The sequence below is a fragment of the Macrotis lagotis genome, chromosome X, assembly GCF_037893015.1.
Source record: "Macrotis lagotis isolate mMagLag1 chromosome X, bilby.v1.9.chrom.fasta, whole genome shotgun sequence".
Classification (NCBI taxonomy): Eukaryota; Metazoa; Chordata; class Mammalia; order Peramelemorphia; family Peramelidae; genus Macrotis; species Macrotis lagotis.
The window spans coordinates 55,177,405-55,194,447 of NC_133666.1; the positions used below are offsets into that span (position 1 = coordinate 55,177,405).

The 17,043-nt window shown below is 39.7% G+C and overlaps 1 protein-coding gene across 3 annotated transcripts in view; it reads left to right on the forward strand.

Moving 5' to 3' along the window:
* The window catches only part of DACH2 (dachshund family transcription factor 2), a 400,510-nt gene that overhangs the window by 195,701 nt on the left and 187,766 nt on the right, over window positions 1-17,043 (forward strand). For all 3 annotated transcript variants that reach the window (XM_074203764.1, XM_074203765.1, XM_074203766.1), the window contains exon 2: window positions 9,656-9,771. In XM_074203764.1, coding sequence (XP_074059865.1) covers window positions 9,656-9,771 — 116 coding nt within the window. The remainder of the gene's footprint in view (window positions 1-9,655; window positions 9,772-17,043) is intronic.

Genomic DNA, 17,043 nt, shown 5'->3' on the forward strand with positions numbered 1-17,043 from the left:
TTATCCACTATGCCACCTAGCCTCCCCTAGTAGCCCAATCATTTTTTAAAGTAGATTTTTATTGATACCTTTTGTTTTTACATTGTCTGAATTCCCCCCCCCCCAGATCCTTTCCTAGATCTCCCCTACTAGAAACTATTATTTATAATAAATAACTTATTTCAAAAGAGGAAGAAGTATCAAAACTTTGGCAAATCCAACAATTATTATGTAATCTTTGTTACCAATGTTATATATGTAATCTTTCACTCCTAGGGGTCCTAATTTCTTTCAAGGAGAGGTAGGAGGTGGCTTCTTACATCCCTTCTCAATCTTTATAATTCATAATATTCAGTTTAGATTGTTTTGTGACCGTTCTTTCTACCAATATTATTTTCCTTGTGTATTCCTAGCTCTGCTTACTTCATTTTGAATCGGTTGATTTTGTGCTTCTCCATGTTAATCATTAGAGCACAATAATAGTCCTTTACATTTATATACCACAGTCTGTTTAGCTATTCCCCAGTTGATATGTATCTACTTTATTTCCAGTTCTTGGCCATCACATAAATGTTGCTATAAATATTCCTATTTCCTTGATTATTTTAAAAAAGAAAACTAAACTCCTATGGACCAGCTAGGTTTTTCAAAGGGAAAAGAGTTCTGAAGTTGGCACCAAGAGTCATTCTCATGAGTTCAAATTTGGCTTCAGACATGTACTAGCTAGTCCTCATCTGTCAAAGGAGCTTCAGAAGGTAATGGCAAACCACTCCAGTTGTTTGGCCAAGAACATCCTAAATGAGTTCATGAAGAGTTGGACATGACTGAAACAACAATATGAGTTAAATCAGTTGGAACTGATTCTTTAGTATTCTCAGATTTAATTTAACTAATGTTTATTAGGTGCCTTCTAAGTGCCAGGGATAATAAAGGGAAAAAAATTAAAATTCTCTGGGCTCCCATAGCCTACCTTCTTTTCCCCCAATTTTGCAAAATATTTTCTTCAGAACAGTTCTGTGAAGAAGGCAGTACTATTACCATTTAACAGATGAATAAACTGAGACTCTGAGAAGTGAAAGGTTTCTATATAGTCCCATTTGTTAATGGACAGAGCCAAGATTTTTAAACCCTCCAAGTCCAGCCCTGAAATGCTGTGACTCTGACTTGAATATGATTCTACCATCAGGAAAAAATTGCTTCTAAAAATCATCCTGATGGTGGGGCTAGTTGGTATTTTAGGAGAGATTTTTTTTTTCTGATCTGCTTGATCTCAGGAACCCTTTCCTTCAGCTGATAGTAATGTAGGAAATGGAAGTGAAATGTGAAAAACTTCAGTTCCAGGCTCCCTGAGTTGCGAGGAGATGACTGTTTTCAGCTCTTGCTCTGTTTCCTTTTCCCAAGGCTGGCTGTGTCCAGTAATTCAACTTTGAAAAGTTGAGTAACCATTGAAGGAGATAACTTGGAGATGACAGAAAGTGAAAGGAAAAAGAGATTCAGGGACATCCAAATTCTGGTGCTTTCCAAGCAGCCGATCTACAAGTATGATGTTTGAGGGAGAAAATGGGACTTGGGCTATCACCTGGGGTCACAGTCTTTGAGTCTAGGGTCCATAGTGAAATCAACAAGCTGTGCTGCATCTTGGAAAGTCTGGTGTAAGAAGACAAAGGACTAAGGTCTGGGAATTTGGAATCTATTGTTTGTACTGAACTGTCTCTTGTCTTGTGATTGACTTATGATCATATAGGCTGCCACCTATTTTTTTTTAAATATGATTTCTCTTCTTTTACCTACTTGTCTTTGAAAGTGTAAGAGTGAAGTGGGAAAGAAGTTTATGAGAGTATCTGGCTGCCAGGAAGCATTTGCCTTGGCAGTCTTCTTGTAGTCTATGAAATCCCCATTCACATTTATGAAGGTTTGGTGACTAAAACCCACAGATCAGCAGCCAAATTGATTGCAGTTCAGATCTTCTTAATATAGCTCTCCTCTTTGTCTTTTTTATATTAATATTTATTAAAGATATTATTTGAGTTTTACAATTTTCCCCCGTCTTCCTTCCCTCCCTCCACCCCCCCCCCACAGAAAGCACTCTGTCAGTCTTTACTTTGTTTCCATGTTGTACCTGGATCCAAATTGGGTGTGATGAGAGAGAAATCATATCCTTAAAGAAAAGAGAAGTCTAAGAGGTAACAAATTAAAGGGAATAGTCCTTGCACTTTGTTCAAACTCCACAGCTCCTTATCTGGATACAGATGGCACTTTCCTTTGCAGACATCCCAAAATTGTTCATGATTGTTGCACTGATGGAATGAACAAGTCCTTTAAGTTTGAACATCACTCCCATGTTGCTGTTAGGGTATACAGTGTTTTTCTGGTTCTGCTCATCTCAGCATCAGTTCATGCAAATCCCTCCAGGCTTCCCTGAATTCCCATCCCTCCTGGTTTCTAATTGAACAATAGTGTTCCATGACATACATATACGACAGTTTGCTAAGCCATTCCCACATTGAAGGACATTTACTTGATTTCCAATTCTTTGCCACCAGCACTGATACTTCTTAGAGACCTTATGAGCCAACCATTGAATTCCCGTAGCACCAAGAGCTTACATAGCTCACAGCTGAAACAGAAGCACCAGTTTTTTAAGGTTACCATAATGCCTGAGGCTCCACTTATCAGTTTAAACAACTTCATATGTGATTAATGGTAATTGCCCATTTTGCATGGTTGACTTTTCCCCTGTTGCTGAATTGACTGGTCTTTCTCCCCTTGATCTGCTTAATAATACACTCATGTGTGATAGAATTCTGGTACCCTAGAATGGGAAGAGTTGGATGGATCTCAGAGATGGTCCAACACAGAGGGAAGATGGAAATCAATTGCTATGAGAAGTCCAAACTTGTTTTTCTTCTTAATCTCAGAGGGTCAAGTAGAGTTTAACAGCCATTGGCATCCTTGAATTGGTATAATAAATTCCAGATGCAAGAGGCTGTTATTAATCCATGATGATATTGAAAGTTATGCTGTATTGGAAAGATAGAAGTCTTGTTAAAGTGAACAATAGTGGTAGAAGTTACCAGCATGCATTTTGTGGAGTATTGGTGGGTTTTTTGGTTTGCTTTTCAAATATGGGCCTGTCATTTCATCATTATAGAATACTTCTAGCAAAAATTATTAGCCATATCAGGTAGTCTTCTCTTAGTCCTCATCCTTCTTGACCTAAATGCTGAATTCTACACCTTTGCTATTATTTCCTCTTGGACATTAATGCTAGTTGAGCGACTGATGTGCCTATTGGGTACTCTCTGCTCTCTGGCATTTCATGACAGAACATGCTTTCATTTGGTTCTTTCTCAATCTCCTTTGATGGCCCATCATTCATATCATGCCTTCAACCATGATTGTTTCCAAGAGTGTATCTCAGACTTTTTTCTCTTACTCTTCTGTTTTTAGTAAAGTCGTCAACTTTCCACAGTTTTAATTATCATCTGTGGGCTGATGACTTCCAATTGTGTGTGTGTGTGTCTTCAGTTCAGGTCTGTCCCCCAAATATCAATCCTGTATTACCTGTCACCTACTGAATGTTGCAAATTGGCCATCCTGGATGTATTTTCAACTCAATATGTTCCAGACTAAACTCATTATCTCTTGTCTTCTGAACTTGCCTATTTCTCTTGAAGGCATCACCATTTCCGCAGTCTTCCACATCTGTAGCCACAGCATTATCCTGTACTCTTCATTCTCCTTCCCCTCACATATTCCACCAATTGCTAAATAATGCCAATTTTACCTTCATCTCTCAAATCTGACCCTTTCTCTGCAATCACATAGCCACTGTCATAATTCCCATCTGCATTACTTATGTTGGTATTATTGCAACAGCAGCTCTCCATTTGTCTTCCTTTCTCCTGTCTCTTCCTCCAACTAGCCCATCCCACACAATGTTGCTAAAATGACTTTCTATAAGGACAGGCAAAATCATGTGATGCCCCCACTCAATCAACTTTAACCATTCCCTTATCAAAATTAATATAAAACAGAAACTTTTCTATCTATGTCTTAAAAACATTTATAATCTTGTCTCACACTCTGTTTCTAGCTCAGCAGTAGTTTTTCATGGAGATGAATCAGACTTTCCAAGGTAACGCTAGTCCCATTTTCACTTTCTCTTCAATGAAAACTACCATGTTCAGGGATTGACTTAAGGGTTTTTAAATACCACTGACAGACAAGGAAAGTAAAACCTAGTAAAACCTAAGCCAGTGTTTGCTAGTCCATGTCTCTCCTGTCTTCCCCCTCCCCGCCCAGGTCCCGTTTTTCTGCATTAGCCAAAAAGCCACTAACATCCTTTGTGTGATACTTCCATTGCCAGCAATGTGTTCCCTTCCTCCTAAAGTCTGAGGAAATTTTCCTTTTAGATGTAATAAGACCCCACTGCCTTTGAAGAAAATGGCATTATGAGTGATTCCTCACTAAGTCAAATGTTGACCATGTGTTTTAGATTAAATGGCTTGGGAAATCTCTTTTTTGAAACAACAAATTCTGCACACAGACACACACACACACACACACACACACACACACACACAACCCTCCCATTCATAAATGGTCAAGGACACAATAAAAAGCGTGGACCTGAAATTTCCAAATCCTGGCCATCAGAGTATGGTATCCCTCATGTGTCACCAAGTGGAATACGTATATCACAGGCTATGTCATTGCTTATTGACATTAGAAGACATCCTTCCCTCTGTTATTTAATGACTGTCAAGTCAATGGAGTTTATGAGCTACTGAGATAATGCTGTGGTGGTAATCCACTTCCGTTGCAGAAATATGAAGGGACTCCTGAAATATATTTTGAGTTGCTTTATTCTTTAGTCTCAAGAGCTTGTGTTACTATTTCAGTACCTCTAAAGCAGACTGAATGAAAGTAAACCATCCAGGTAGATTATATTAAATTGTGGCCTGGACCCCAGAGGAAATCAAGGCTTTCTGGTACAGCATCCCTCCATTCGTCTTCCAAATGTGCTCTCTAATGTTAATTCTGCAAAAGCTGAAGCAAAGATTTGTCTGAACTGTTGACTGCTGGACTCTTTGCCTTGGGCCTTGTGGAACTTTCTTTTTCTATGCCTATGCATCTATTTGGGCAGATAACTTTAAAAAAGAAAAAAAAAGACATCTCTTCATTTTACAGAGCACAAATGACCTTGTAATTAAACCGAAAACTTAACAAATAATTGCCAACAAGCAATTACCATTCAATTAAAGAGTAATTACATGGTTATTTGTGCCCTGTAAAATAAAGCATTACTGAAATCAGTGACTCAATCAATATTTTAGCAGAAACAGGATGCTGCAGTGATGGCCCTTTCAACCTATGCTGATTAAATTGTCATCCAAATAACAGTTTCCTTGTTAAATCACTACATGTTTATTTGTCTTGATTAATATGTAAATTTTGGTCTAGTTGTAAACCTTTTTGAGATAGGATCCTGGGATGGGCTCATTTCTCACTTTCTCAACTTTGTAATAGCTTCTTCCTGGAGCACATAGAGGGTGTATTCTGCAGGAGGAAGGAAGTAGAGCCACTTCACCAGAAGTGGGGGGAGTTGGGAACTGGTGCACTGGCCAAGAGTTTCTTCAGGAAGAAGAAACCCTTTAACCTTGACTTGCTCTGGTGCCTGAGATCAATCTAGGCTCCTGAAGATTATGTTCAGAGGACCTAGAAGGCCCCACTAAGCTGGAAGGGCATTGAAAAGTGCCCACTGCTGTACTCAATATGGGTATTTTAGTCAAGCTCAGAGACATCCATGCCTATACGCATATCAGTCATCAGGTGGGCTCCATGAGGATGCTGATTTGTTTTGGCCATCGCAACTCCAGAAGAACATTGATATAATCAGTAGGTTGTGATCTGTATGGTCGGGGAGGCAGAGGAGAGGGAGTCTTTTTCCCTCCCCAAGGGGATGGTGTGTTTCCTCTATTAGGCTCATGCAGTGCAAATCCTGACTCTGATTCTATGCCTTTCTTCCCAGTCATGGATCCCATTCCACGTAAGTGGTGTTGGTGGAGGGAGCGTTTAAGTCTTTTTCTATTTTCATACAATCTTCCTGAAGTTCCCATTAAGTAAGCATAAGTCTCTGCTAGGCTCCAAGAAACATTGTCTTACAAGCCTGAATCTGTATTTCCTTGGTGTTCTGATTTTATCTTCAGACCACTATTACTTTCACTCCTAGGGAGTCTAAATCTTATGACCTTTCAAAGATGACATGACTTCTTGGTCCTTTCATTATTTGTTCAATGAGAATAATATACTCTTAAGGCTTGACTTTTGGTGGTTTTGATAACAAAGATTAATTTGAACATGCATATTATATCCAGATATGTAATAGACATATAGCATTCCCTCTGAAGCCATTTCCCTTGATGTCATGGTCTTTTTCCAGAATGAAGGACAAACAAGATTTACTTAGGTATATCCATCATAAAAACAGTTGACACAAAGCATTTCCTTTAAACCTGGGGAATACGCTCCCTCTGACCAAAAGGTCCCTGGGGAGATTGGGCTCATGCTTAAAGTACAAGTGTAGAGCACCATATGTGTAGGGGGACATGTTTGGTAATAGGTTACCTCCTAAGTCCTGGCATCACCCCTTTTCTCTCTTTTAATTGACTTGAAGTTTCTTGTTGAGGGTAGTATATAGTTCTCTGCTGGGTTCTGCTGACCATCCATGTCTTTAAAAAGGTTTCAGGACATGTCCTGAACTCTTAAGCCACCCTGTAAGAGTTCACGCTCCCTGAAGCTGACTCAGGGAAGGGGAAAAAGGGAGAAACATGTTTTTTCCCTAAACAGTGTGATTTCCTCCTATACCTAATCTCTTCCACTGGTGGTGGGAATGTTCCTGGTAATGAGTTCATTGTTGAACTGAATGCTATTTTAAGCACAGGCCCTAGCCAAGTACATTGCTTTCTTTCTGAAGTCAAAGAGACTCACACGAGGCATCTAGGTTGCGCAGTGGATAGAGCACTGGCCCTGGAGTCAGGGAACCTGAGTTCAAATCCAGCCTCAGATGCCTAATAATTGCCTAGCTGTGTGACCTTGGGCAAGCCACTTAACCCCATTGCCTTGCAAAAATCCAAAAAAAAAAACCAAAATAAAAAGAGATTCATACCTTATAAAGAGATCCCAAGTTTACACATATAAAACTTCAAGTCTATTGTTTAATTATTGGGAGGAGGTGAAGAAGAAATTACAGTTTAGTAACTCATTCCATAACCCATATATGGTAGTAGAAACCATAAATAGCCTTTGGGAATAGAAGGTATAGTCCCAAGTTGAAAACTTCCATGGTCTTCTTGACATTTCCCAGGCTCTGGATCCTATTGGGATATCAGTGCTTTTCAACTTTAAGATATGCTGAGAATTTTGGCACAGAACAGGTTAAAACTCTTAAATCTTGAAATAGAATTTCATGTGATAGTAAAGGCAATATGTAGTGGCTTAATTCATGGACGTAGGACTATGGGAGAGCCATTGTAGTGATGGAGACACAGTGTCAAAAGGTTTCTATTGTAGAGACAGGGCAGCCAGAAAGAAGGTTGAACTCAGAAACCACTTAGAGCATTTTAGTTCAGGAAGATAGACACTGTTGGGTTGGTCTTAAAAGTGTGCTTCAGGAAGAGTACAGCAGAAGGTGATCCTATAATGATGGACGGCAGGTGGATTATGCAGCATGTTACACTTGAGCCTCTTAGCTTATAAGAGTCAAGAATTCATTATTTAGGGAAGTACAACAGTGGTAACATCCCAGAAAGGAAGAAGATAAGTTATGGTTCCTTGAGTCACCAGCTTAGTATTAAACACCTGTTTAGGAAGTGTCTAGGTGCTGCAGTGGATAGAGCATTTGGGCCTGCATTTTGGAAGCCATGAATTGAAATTCAACATTAGACATCTATTTTCTGGGTTACCCTGAGCAAGACACTTAACTATTGTCTCCTTCAGTTTCCTCAACTGTGAAATGAGGATAATAAGAGTACCTACCTCTCAGGGTTGTTGTGGGGCTCAGATGAGATTTGAACTCCTGTCCTCCTGACTCCAAGGACAGTTCTCCATCCACTGTATCACCTAGCTGCCCCCTGGCCCACAGTACATGATCTAGAAATGGTTATTCCTCTTTACCTGTTATAGGCCGGGCACTGCTGAGGGCCAAGGATGTAAAAGCAAAAAATACAATAACCTCTTTTCTCAAGAAACTTGTATTCTCTTGGGGGGGGGGCAGGTGGATGTACACAATATATTCAGAGTTGATTTAAGGTAATTTCCAAAGGGAAGTTAGCCCAGAATGTAATCTACAAGGAGAGGAAGGAAACGGGTAGTTAAAATGGTGGTCTTCTATAGAACCCTCCCTACACCTGAATCTTTTGTGTTGGATTGATACACAGTATTGATGTACAAATGAATGAAAAGAACACTAGCATAGGCTCTGAAAAGTGAGCTGGTTAATGGTACCTTTGTGGAAGGGTGCTGGAAGTTGTCTTCATTGAAAAGCAGAGTTTGTCTTACAGTGATGGAGAGCTTTGTGGCTGCAAAGGTGATCGAGTGCACTTGAACTTAAATCTCTTTGTGAACCAGAAGTCATTTTTGGAAATGTTCTTCATCTGAAGCTCATACAGTTCTTGCAGTGGGTTATTTAATCTACTATTGCACAGTATTTTGTCACAGGCCCTATTCAGCTTTGCAAAATGCCTTTCTACCCAGCAATATCTTTGCAAACATCAGAAAGTCATATTTTCTTTGTATTTGGTGGCATCAATACAACTTGATTGTAATGTTCTGTGACTTCTAAATCTCCTGATTGTGGCGACAGCTCCCAAATGATGTGTCAGGTATGCCAGCTGCATTAGAACAGTGGATGGATGCAGCAGATACCAAAGCTTTCACTTAGCTACATTAGGGATTAAAATTTGTGCCTGATTCATAGGCTGTTTAGACGAGAATGAAGAATGTCTCCATTTGATGGGTTCAGTTAACCCTTAGACAGCAGTCAAGAACACCAATCATCCTGTGAGCAAAGGGAACCAAGATGTTGAAAGCTTGTGAGTTAAGATTGCCACTGCCCCTTCAAGAGCAGGGACAGCTCTTCAGTCTGGTTGCTAAGGTGCTAGGAGGGAAAACAATTTCAGAGGCAGTCTGTTGTTTATCATTAGCTCTCATTAGTATTGTGGTCAATTCTGCTCGGCATCTGTCTGCCGGACAAATGCAATTTCCTACCGTTGAGCTTTGATATGATGAGGAAAGACCAAAAATGGCACACGGATACCTTTTTCTGAAACCTTTCACATCTTCCTGATTGGCATCAATTCAAAGGTCCCCAGGTAGCCTTCTAGGGTTGGTGACTTGGCTTTACCTCCCCTAGTCGTCCATATTGCAAGATGCTTACCTGTTACCTTAATCTGACTTAGAAATTGTGCTCTGCCAGAGTCAGTATTTGCTATAATGACAAGGGTCTTTCTTCTTCTGAGAAGGGTTTCTTTAGAAATGATTTAAAGGGTATTTTTTTATGAAAAATCCTATTGGACTCAGCCCATGGCATGATTTCAGAGGTTAACCACGTGAAGAAAGGCATTATTAAAAGGGAGAATGTATTCTAAACCGCCTTCTTATTGTGTTTTCCCAGTTCAAGGCCTGGAAGACCCCCAAAACGGTCCCTGGGAGTGACCATACAAGAAAATGCGCGCCTTCTGCCCCATGCTGTTCCCAGCCTCATTTCTCCAGGCCTTATCTCACCTACAGGTAAGAAAATCCATCAGATGATCCGCTGAGATACTTTTTCCTGCCCAGCAGTTGAAATAAACTAATATTGATCTAAGTGCCTTGTCCTTCAGGGCTTTCCAAGCTTTACTAGAGGTTACATTATTGAATTTTTTTGAGTATTCATGAAAACCATTGTGTTACCACAGTGACTAAAATCTAATGGATCAGACATTCAGTTTTTTTTATTAATTGCCATTTCCTTATAGGAAATCCCATTAAATACTTTGATGGGGGCTGAGTTGGGAAAGGGGGTGGTAGTGAAGGGGACAGTGAGAGGAAAAACGCTGGCCATATGGACCATTACAAATCTCTAGTATGTAGCTCCACATGGCAGCTGTGTCTTCAAGTAATTGTCCCTTTGTTTCATGGGGTGAGGGAATGTATATATGGGTCAGAAAAGTGATGAGTGTATGTTTGGAATGCTTAATCCTATCTCTCCATCTTGAAGAGTGCTCATGATGAGGAAAGGTAAGGAAAATAATGCATGTGCTCGTGATATGTGATGATTCATTTTTTACACTGTCAAAAAAGGGACAGTAGCATCAACAAGGGAGGCCCACCCTGGGAGAGAAAATCTGCCATCCTGCCTTTGTGACAGAAGAACATATCCAGAAGAACTAACTGGGTTTTGTAGCTATTACTTGTTCAGTCCTTCATGTGTCTGTACTAATTGTTGGTGTGCACATTCCCTCTGCCAATGTCCAGTCCAGTGACCTTGTCTTAATAACTTGAGAGCCTCTGTGGTGACCATCCCTCTTGGCCTGAGCTCTGCTCGTCATCAGCCAATGGATATCCAATTGTCTATTATCAGGCCTAGAGGCAAAGGCTTCTGAGCTTGATTGGCTTCATCAGAGCCAGGGCAAAACCCAGACTCACTTCCATGTCAGAATTGGGATTTTATTGAAACTCTAATGTGCTACCTCTGAAAGGGCAGGTGCTATAACATTAGAAGTATAAAGAAGAAGTCGGGAATGTTTAAACTATTTGTGGTTGAAAAAAAAATTAGGTTTTTGAAAAGTGAATTGAGCAATCCTGTCTGCATACAAACAATATACAAATTATAAATAATGATCATTTATTCATCAAAGTCAGCCCCAGAGGAACTCTATTGTGAAACATCCCTAGCTCTTTGTCTTATAATAATACATCACTTCCACACACATATATGTTTGAATTCTGATTTTTCATTAATTCCTATCAAAAAGATATGTCACAGAGACAGTTGGACCTGGGAGAAATTTTGACAAGCTCCATAGTGAGGCAGTAACATGCACTTTAGATTCAAATTTGTGTAGATTTTTTTCCCTGCAATTTCTTTTGAAAAGTATTGGGGCTTTTTTTTATCCTTGATTTTCTCTAAGTATTGTGGTCAGACTTTTCCAACAATGTTAGCTACCTTCTACTGCACTCTAATGCAGCCAACAATTCTCTAGCTAATCCACTAATAGTGTCTCTAGGAGGCCAGTCAAGTCAGTCCAGTGCTTTCATTGAGGTCATTGTCATTCTATGGTACATTTCCTCTTACTGTCCAGTTCGGCTGTTTATTCAGAAGTGACTGTGAGAGGTCAGTAGAGGTCATAGTCCACTACTCCATAAGGAAAGAAAAGATGGTACCAATTGAGGGGGGGGGACCAGAAACCAAAAAATCCTGACCAAGGTAAGGGTTAACTTTATTTTTATTTTTATTTATTTTTTTTAGTTTTTTCAAGTTAATGGGGTTAAGTGGCTTGCCCAAGGCCACACGGCTCGTTAATTATAGAGTTTCTAAGGTCGGATTTGAACCCAGGTACTCCTGACTCCAAGGCTGGTGCTCTATCCACTGCACCACCTAGCCACCCCGTAAGGGTTATCTTTAACAAACACTTAATTTTTGTAGACCAGTGTCCAGGTAGTAATGTGTCATTAAGAATTCTTCATTGATATCCTTTAGCAATGGGTCATTGGTAGCTCTGCACATCTTTGTTAACTTCCTATCACTTCTGCTGAGTAAGAGTCAGTTGGTTGAAAAGCTTCTTTTCTTCAATTTTTAAAAGATGTCTTATATATTCTCTCTTTTTTTCCTCTCTAATGTTTTCTTTCTTCTGTTTGAATCTGATTCTTCTCTCATAAAATGTTCATTATTGATCTGTGTTTAGTATGGTTATAAATATAGAGCTTATATCGGATTGCTTTCTGTCAGGGGGAGGAGGGAGGGAGACAAATTAAAACTCAAGACCTTGCAAAAAATGATTAGTAAAAACTGCCTTTGTATGTAGTTGGAAAAACAAATCAAACATTACAAAAAGAGTCAATTGGTTGAGTACAGTCCAGGCTGTCACCAAAATAATAATGGTTTTCAATTTGCTGTGAGAATGATTTTTGGACTTTAATTTCATTTCTGTCCCACAAAAGAAAAACTCTAAAGAGATCATTGTATTATCAGAAACTCTTGATTAGAGGCATTGCCAGAGACCTATCTATACATTAGTTTCTCTTCTCATGTAAATTAGAGTTTCACCTAAATTCTCCTTTCCCATTCTTTTATTGTCAATAGGTTTTACTTAGTAAGTTCCCTCAGCTTATTTTTACATGACTTATTGTTCATTTCCAGCTTTCTGGATCAACAAAGATTGAGATTGGAGGAACTGGTACCTCCATTTGATTGGGTTCAGAATTTTGCAAGAATCCTGCTTTGGGTGATATCAGCGTGCAGGAGGATCACATGTGACCTCATAATGATTAGAGACATCAGAGTTTAGAGTGGAGAAAACAAGATTTGACTAATAGATTTTAAATTTATCCATGATTATCAGTCATCATAAAATCCTTTGCAAGTCTTAAAGTGGTAGTGTCTATGAGCTCTGACCATTATTATTATTATTGCCCTTGAAATTAGTTTTATCCTCCCTTATTTGTCCATTTACTCAGTGATTGAATAACAGGGAAAGATGGTGGAAGAAGAACCAGTTGATGACCATTGACATTCCAAGATATGATTATAGTTTTTCTTTCCAGCAAGGATAAATCCATTCTTTAGGATAGCTGCCATCCTTCTCTCCTGTGGGGATTGTTAACAGTTATAAATTGTTCCTTGTGACAATTCTTGAGTGAATTACTTTGATATATATGGCTAATAAATTAATATGATTAAGTTAATGAGAATCTGTCCAAGTGTTGCCAAACTCCACTAGTCCGGCTGTAATGCCACTCCACATTTGCAGCACTAGCTTCCCCCCCATGGTGAGAGGATCACCGCTGCCTACGCACTGTCACAGTGATAAATGACATATCCCATAATGCCCCGCATTCCATCTGGTCGGGCCCCAAACCAGCCCAGAATAAGAGCTCTTTTATACAAATTACATACACAGAAGCCAAATCTATTGGGTTATCGGAAGACAGATTTCCACTTTTCCCACCTCCATCCCCCATCCCCTCTGCTCCACCCTCCCTTCCCGTTGCACCAAACAGTAAATAAAATTCCACAATTCTGTAGAAACTTCTGGTTTACCCCTTTAATGAATGTCCTGTATGGCTACTTTTCCTTCCCTGGGGAAGAGACGCATATTTAAGTAGTCCTGTAAAAACTGTGCCTGATAGAGAATAAGCCTGCCTCCCACCATTTTATTTTATTGTGATACAATGGATTGCTCTTACCAAAATAGCCCATTCAGCCAAAGCATGTAGTTAGGACAGTCCAAGACAATTCAATATACTGATTAAACCAATACCACTGGAAGTATGAATTGTCAAGGGAACCCTAAAGAGCAAAGTGCTTTTCTTACTATTTTCTATTAAAGGTATAAAGGATAGTAACAACCTCATACTTCCATTGGTATCCTGGAATATTGGGAGAACAGGAAAAAGCAGTATCAAGCATCTGCTCATCTCTTCCCTCCCTTCTTCCTTCCAAAGATCTGCAGATAGCTGCAGGAGCCATGGAGGGGTTCTCCATCAGAGGAGGCCTTCCCAGAATTGGCTCTCTTTTACTTGGGCAATTCAGGGAAGAAATTGGGTCATGATTATTGGGGCTAGTGTATTTTACATGACCTGTTTGTGCATTGGAGGAAAGTAAACAAGTGGATAATGGGCATCTTGTTAGGTGGCTTTAAAATATATTCATGATGGATACATTTGAGACAGTGACTTTAGGATGGTGTAGTCTTAGCATTAGAACTGGAACTCAGGACTCAGTTCCAAACTTTTGTGACTGAAACATCTTTTTCATCCCCAATAAGGTGGTGGAGGCACCTCTGTTCTTGTTATATTGTCTTCATGATGTTCCTTTCAGAAGACAGAAAATGTTTCTAGGGAGCTGTCAGGGCTTTTCCAATTTGGTGAAGATGTGCCAACCCAGATTTGGAGCCAGGGATGGATTGTTTAGCACATACTTGGTCTGTCCCAGGAGTGAATAAGGGTTAGAATTCAGGGTGAACTTTACTTCTTTTCCCCAAGGTTGTAATAGTTTGTTGATGAGCCACCCACCCTCTGTTCTCCAACTGATTGAGGGTAAACATTTGTGAAATGGTCAGAGTTAGTAATGGCAGCTGTGCTTGTAGAAGTTCTTGTCAATAGATGAACCAAAGGAAATGTCATTCCAGAAAGAATTGATTGCCCTTTTAAGAGTTCACAGGGAGTCACTTAAGTTCTGATCCTAGAGAACATCAATGTTTGACAGACAGATCAGATTTTCAATTTTAAGCATAGATTGGATTTAAATATAGATTGCCCCTACCTCCCACCCCAGCTTTATATTTCAGCACCACATTTTTTTTGTTTTGCTTTTTTTTATTTCTACCAGACTCATGAAAATATTACCATAAGGAACTCTTAGTGAAGAGTTGGCTCTACCAGTGTAGGTCAAAGCTTTCGAGCTTCATTTCAGCCAGTTGTCATGGGTTACTGTGAAGCTAAATGATAACTCCAGAGTCACATATCTAATATCTTTCAGAAGAAAGAGTTGAACCCACGTCTTCCTGGATCAGAGGCTGGGACTGTTTTTACCATATATCATATTGCCTCTGTGTAGACTTGTGGGATTGAGTGGTATATTCTGACTATAGTGATAGGTGATCTCCATTTTAACAATTATGAAACAGGAGTGATAATTGCACCTGGATCAAGGGCTAATTTTTGTGAAAGCCTGTACTTTGTAGAAATACCTTTGAGTATGGTGAAAATAATAAATTCTCATCTTGCAAGTCCGGGGAAGCTATAAAGAACCATCTAAATAGCAGCCCTTAAAGGGAGCTGTTGGCCATAAAGACCTTGTGAACTAGCAGGAAGTCTTCCTTGCAGTTGTTATGGTGTTGGAGAATAGTCAAAAATTCAAAAGCAATTCCTTCATATGCAATTTTAAGGATAAAAAGAGAAAAATGATACAGCTCCTGCTCTTAAGTTGCTTCTCTTTTATCCATGTATGTAGATAAGGAGATAGAAATGATGTACTCAAGAAGATAAAATAATTTCAAATGAGAGAGAGAGCATTTGCTACTTAAAGGGTAGATAAGTGGGGAATCAGAAAAGGTCCTGTGTATAAAGCAGCACCAAGTATGAGTAGGAATTTTTGTGAGGTAGAGATAAGGAGAGCAATTCATGGCAGGGGACCCAACTGTATGCTACCATGGTACATTAATGCATGTAAAACATAGTACCATACATGACTTTCATAAGGACTCAGCCTTTGAAGTTACAGCAAAAACCCTTTATGAAAATCCTTATAAAAACCAATCAACAAATTCCTTCTTTACATTTGTATGTATCTCTTATCTTTATGGATAGCTCCCTAAGAGGAGTTATCTATATGACTCCAAAGCCTATTCTTTGTACGGGCCAATGCTCACACTGGGGATTACAGTCCGTACCTCTCAATGAACCCACAGTCTGGTAGTGGGGCATGACTGAGATGAGGCATGTGCACAAATGACTGAGTTATGACGATAAGGACATAGGAGGTATAAATACCATTGTTATCAAAATTATAGATGCCCAGGCAAGATAGGTAATCTACTGGACAGCAAAATTTATTTCCCGTAATACTGCAAAATGTTGGAAGGTCTCTTCCTGGGAAGAGGAGATGAGGAGGGATTATATTCTCGGCATGGAGAAAAGCATTTGACCGAGTATGAAGGCAGGAGGTGGGGTATTAAATTCTGAGAAATTTAGTCCAATTTGGTTGGAGCTTGAAAAGGGAAGTTGCATAAAAAGACTGGGAAAGGTCAGTGAGAGACAGATTGCAGAAGACCTTAAATGCTAAGCCAAAAAAGGTTCTGTTTATCTGATGGGCAGATTCCCAGTGGGGAGCCATTAGGGACTTTGGAAGCTGAAAGAACACAAGGTCAGACTTGTTCCTTTGGAAGATTTCTTTTGGCAGCTTTGTGGAGTATGTATTTGAAAGGAAGGTATTAGAATAAGGGAGAGCAATAAGGAAACTAGTTGAAGACTTTAGGCATGAGATAGATGATGAAGACCTGAATGAAGGTAGACATGAGTGAGGCAAAAGAAGGGGACAGATGCAAGAGTAGTGGAGAGAGAATGGTCCAGTTTAGGCAGTGATTGGGTACTGTGAAAAAAATAAAGGAGAAGGAAAAATCATAGGAGGACGATATCGAGGTTCCAAACCTGTGTGACTGAGAGGAGGATGGTGCCCTCAAAAGATACAGAAGTTTGGGGAAGGGAGTGGTTTTGTGTGAGAAAGTAATGTCTTCTGTTTTGAGACATGGTAAGTTTGAGATGATTTTGGGGAATCTAAGAGATATCTAGCAGGTATTTGATGATGTGCGACTGAAGTTCAGAAGTGATCCTAAGACTGGATATATCATTTTGGCCTTCACCTTTGAAGAAATGAGTGTTAAATAAATAAATAAATAAATAAAATCATGGGAGAGGATGAGATGTCCTAAGGGAGCAAGTTTAGAGAGGAGAGAGAAGGCCAGGAGACAGGCTTGGGACATGGCCACATAAATATACCTTATGCAGGCTGGGAAAGGTCAACTTGGTTGCATTAACTTCATCTTTGCCTGGCTATTTCCATGAATTCCATTTTGATCCAGCCATGTATGTTTATTGTGAGGACTTCTTGGCTTCTGATGACTGCCCAGGGCCCTTCCAACTCCATAAATCTTTGAAAAGTTGTGGTTGCTCTTGTTAACAAAATCTGAGGGAATCCTTTGTCCCTCACAGAGCTGATCCTTTCTTGAGGTTAGTCACTGATGAGATCCGGAAAGCTTGCTGATTCTAGCTTGGCTCTTTGTTAGTAGGCCCATGCCTCTC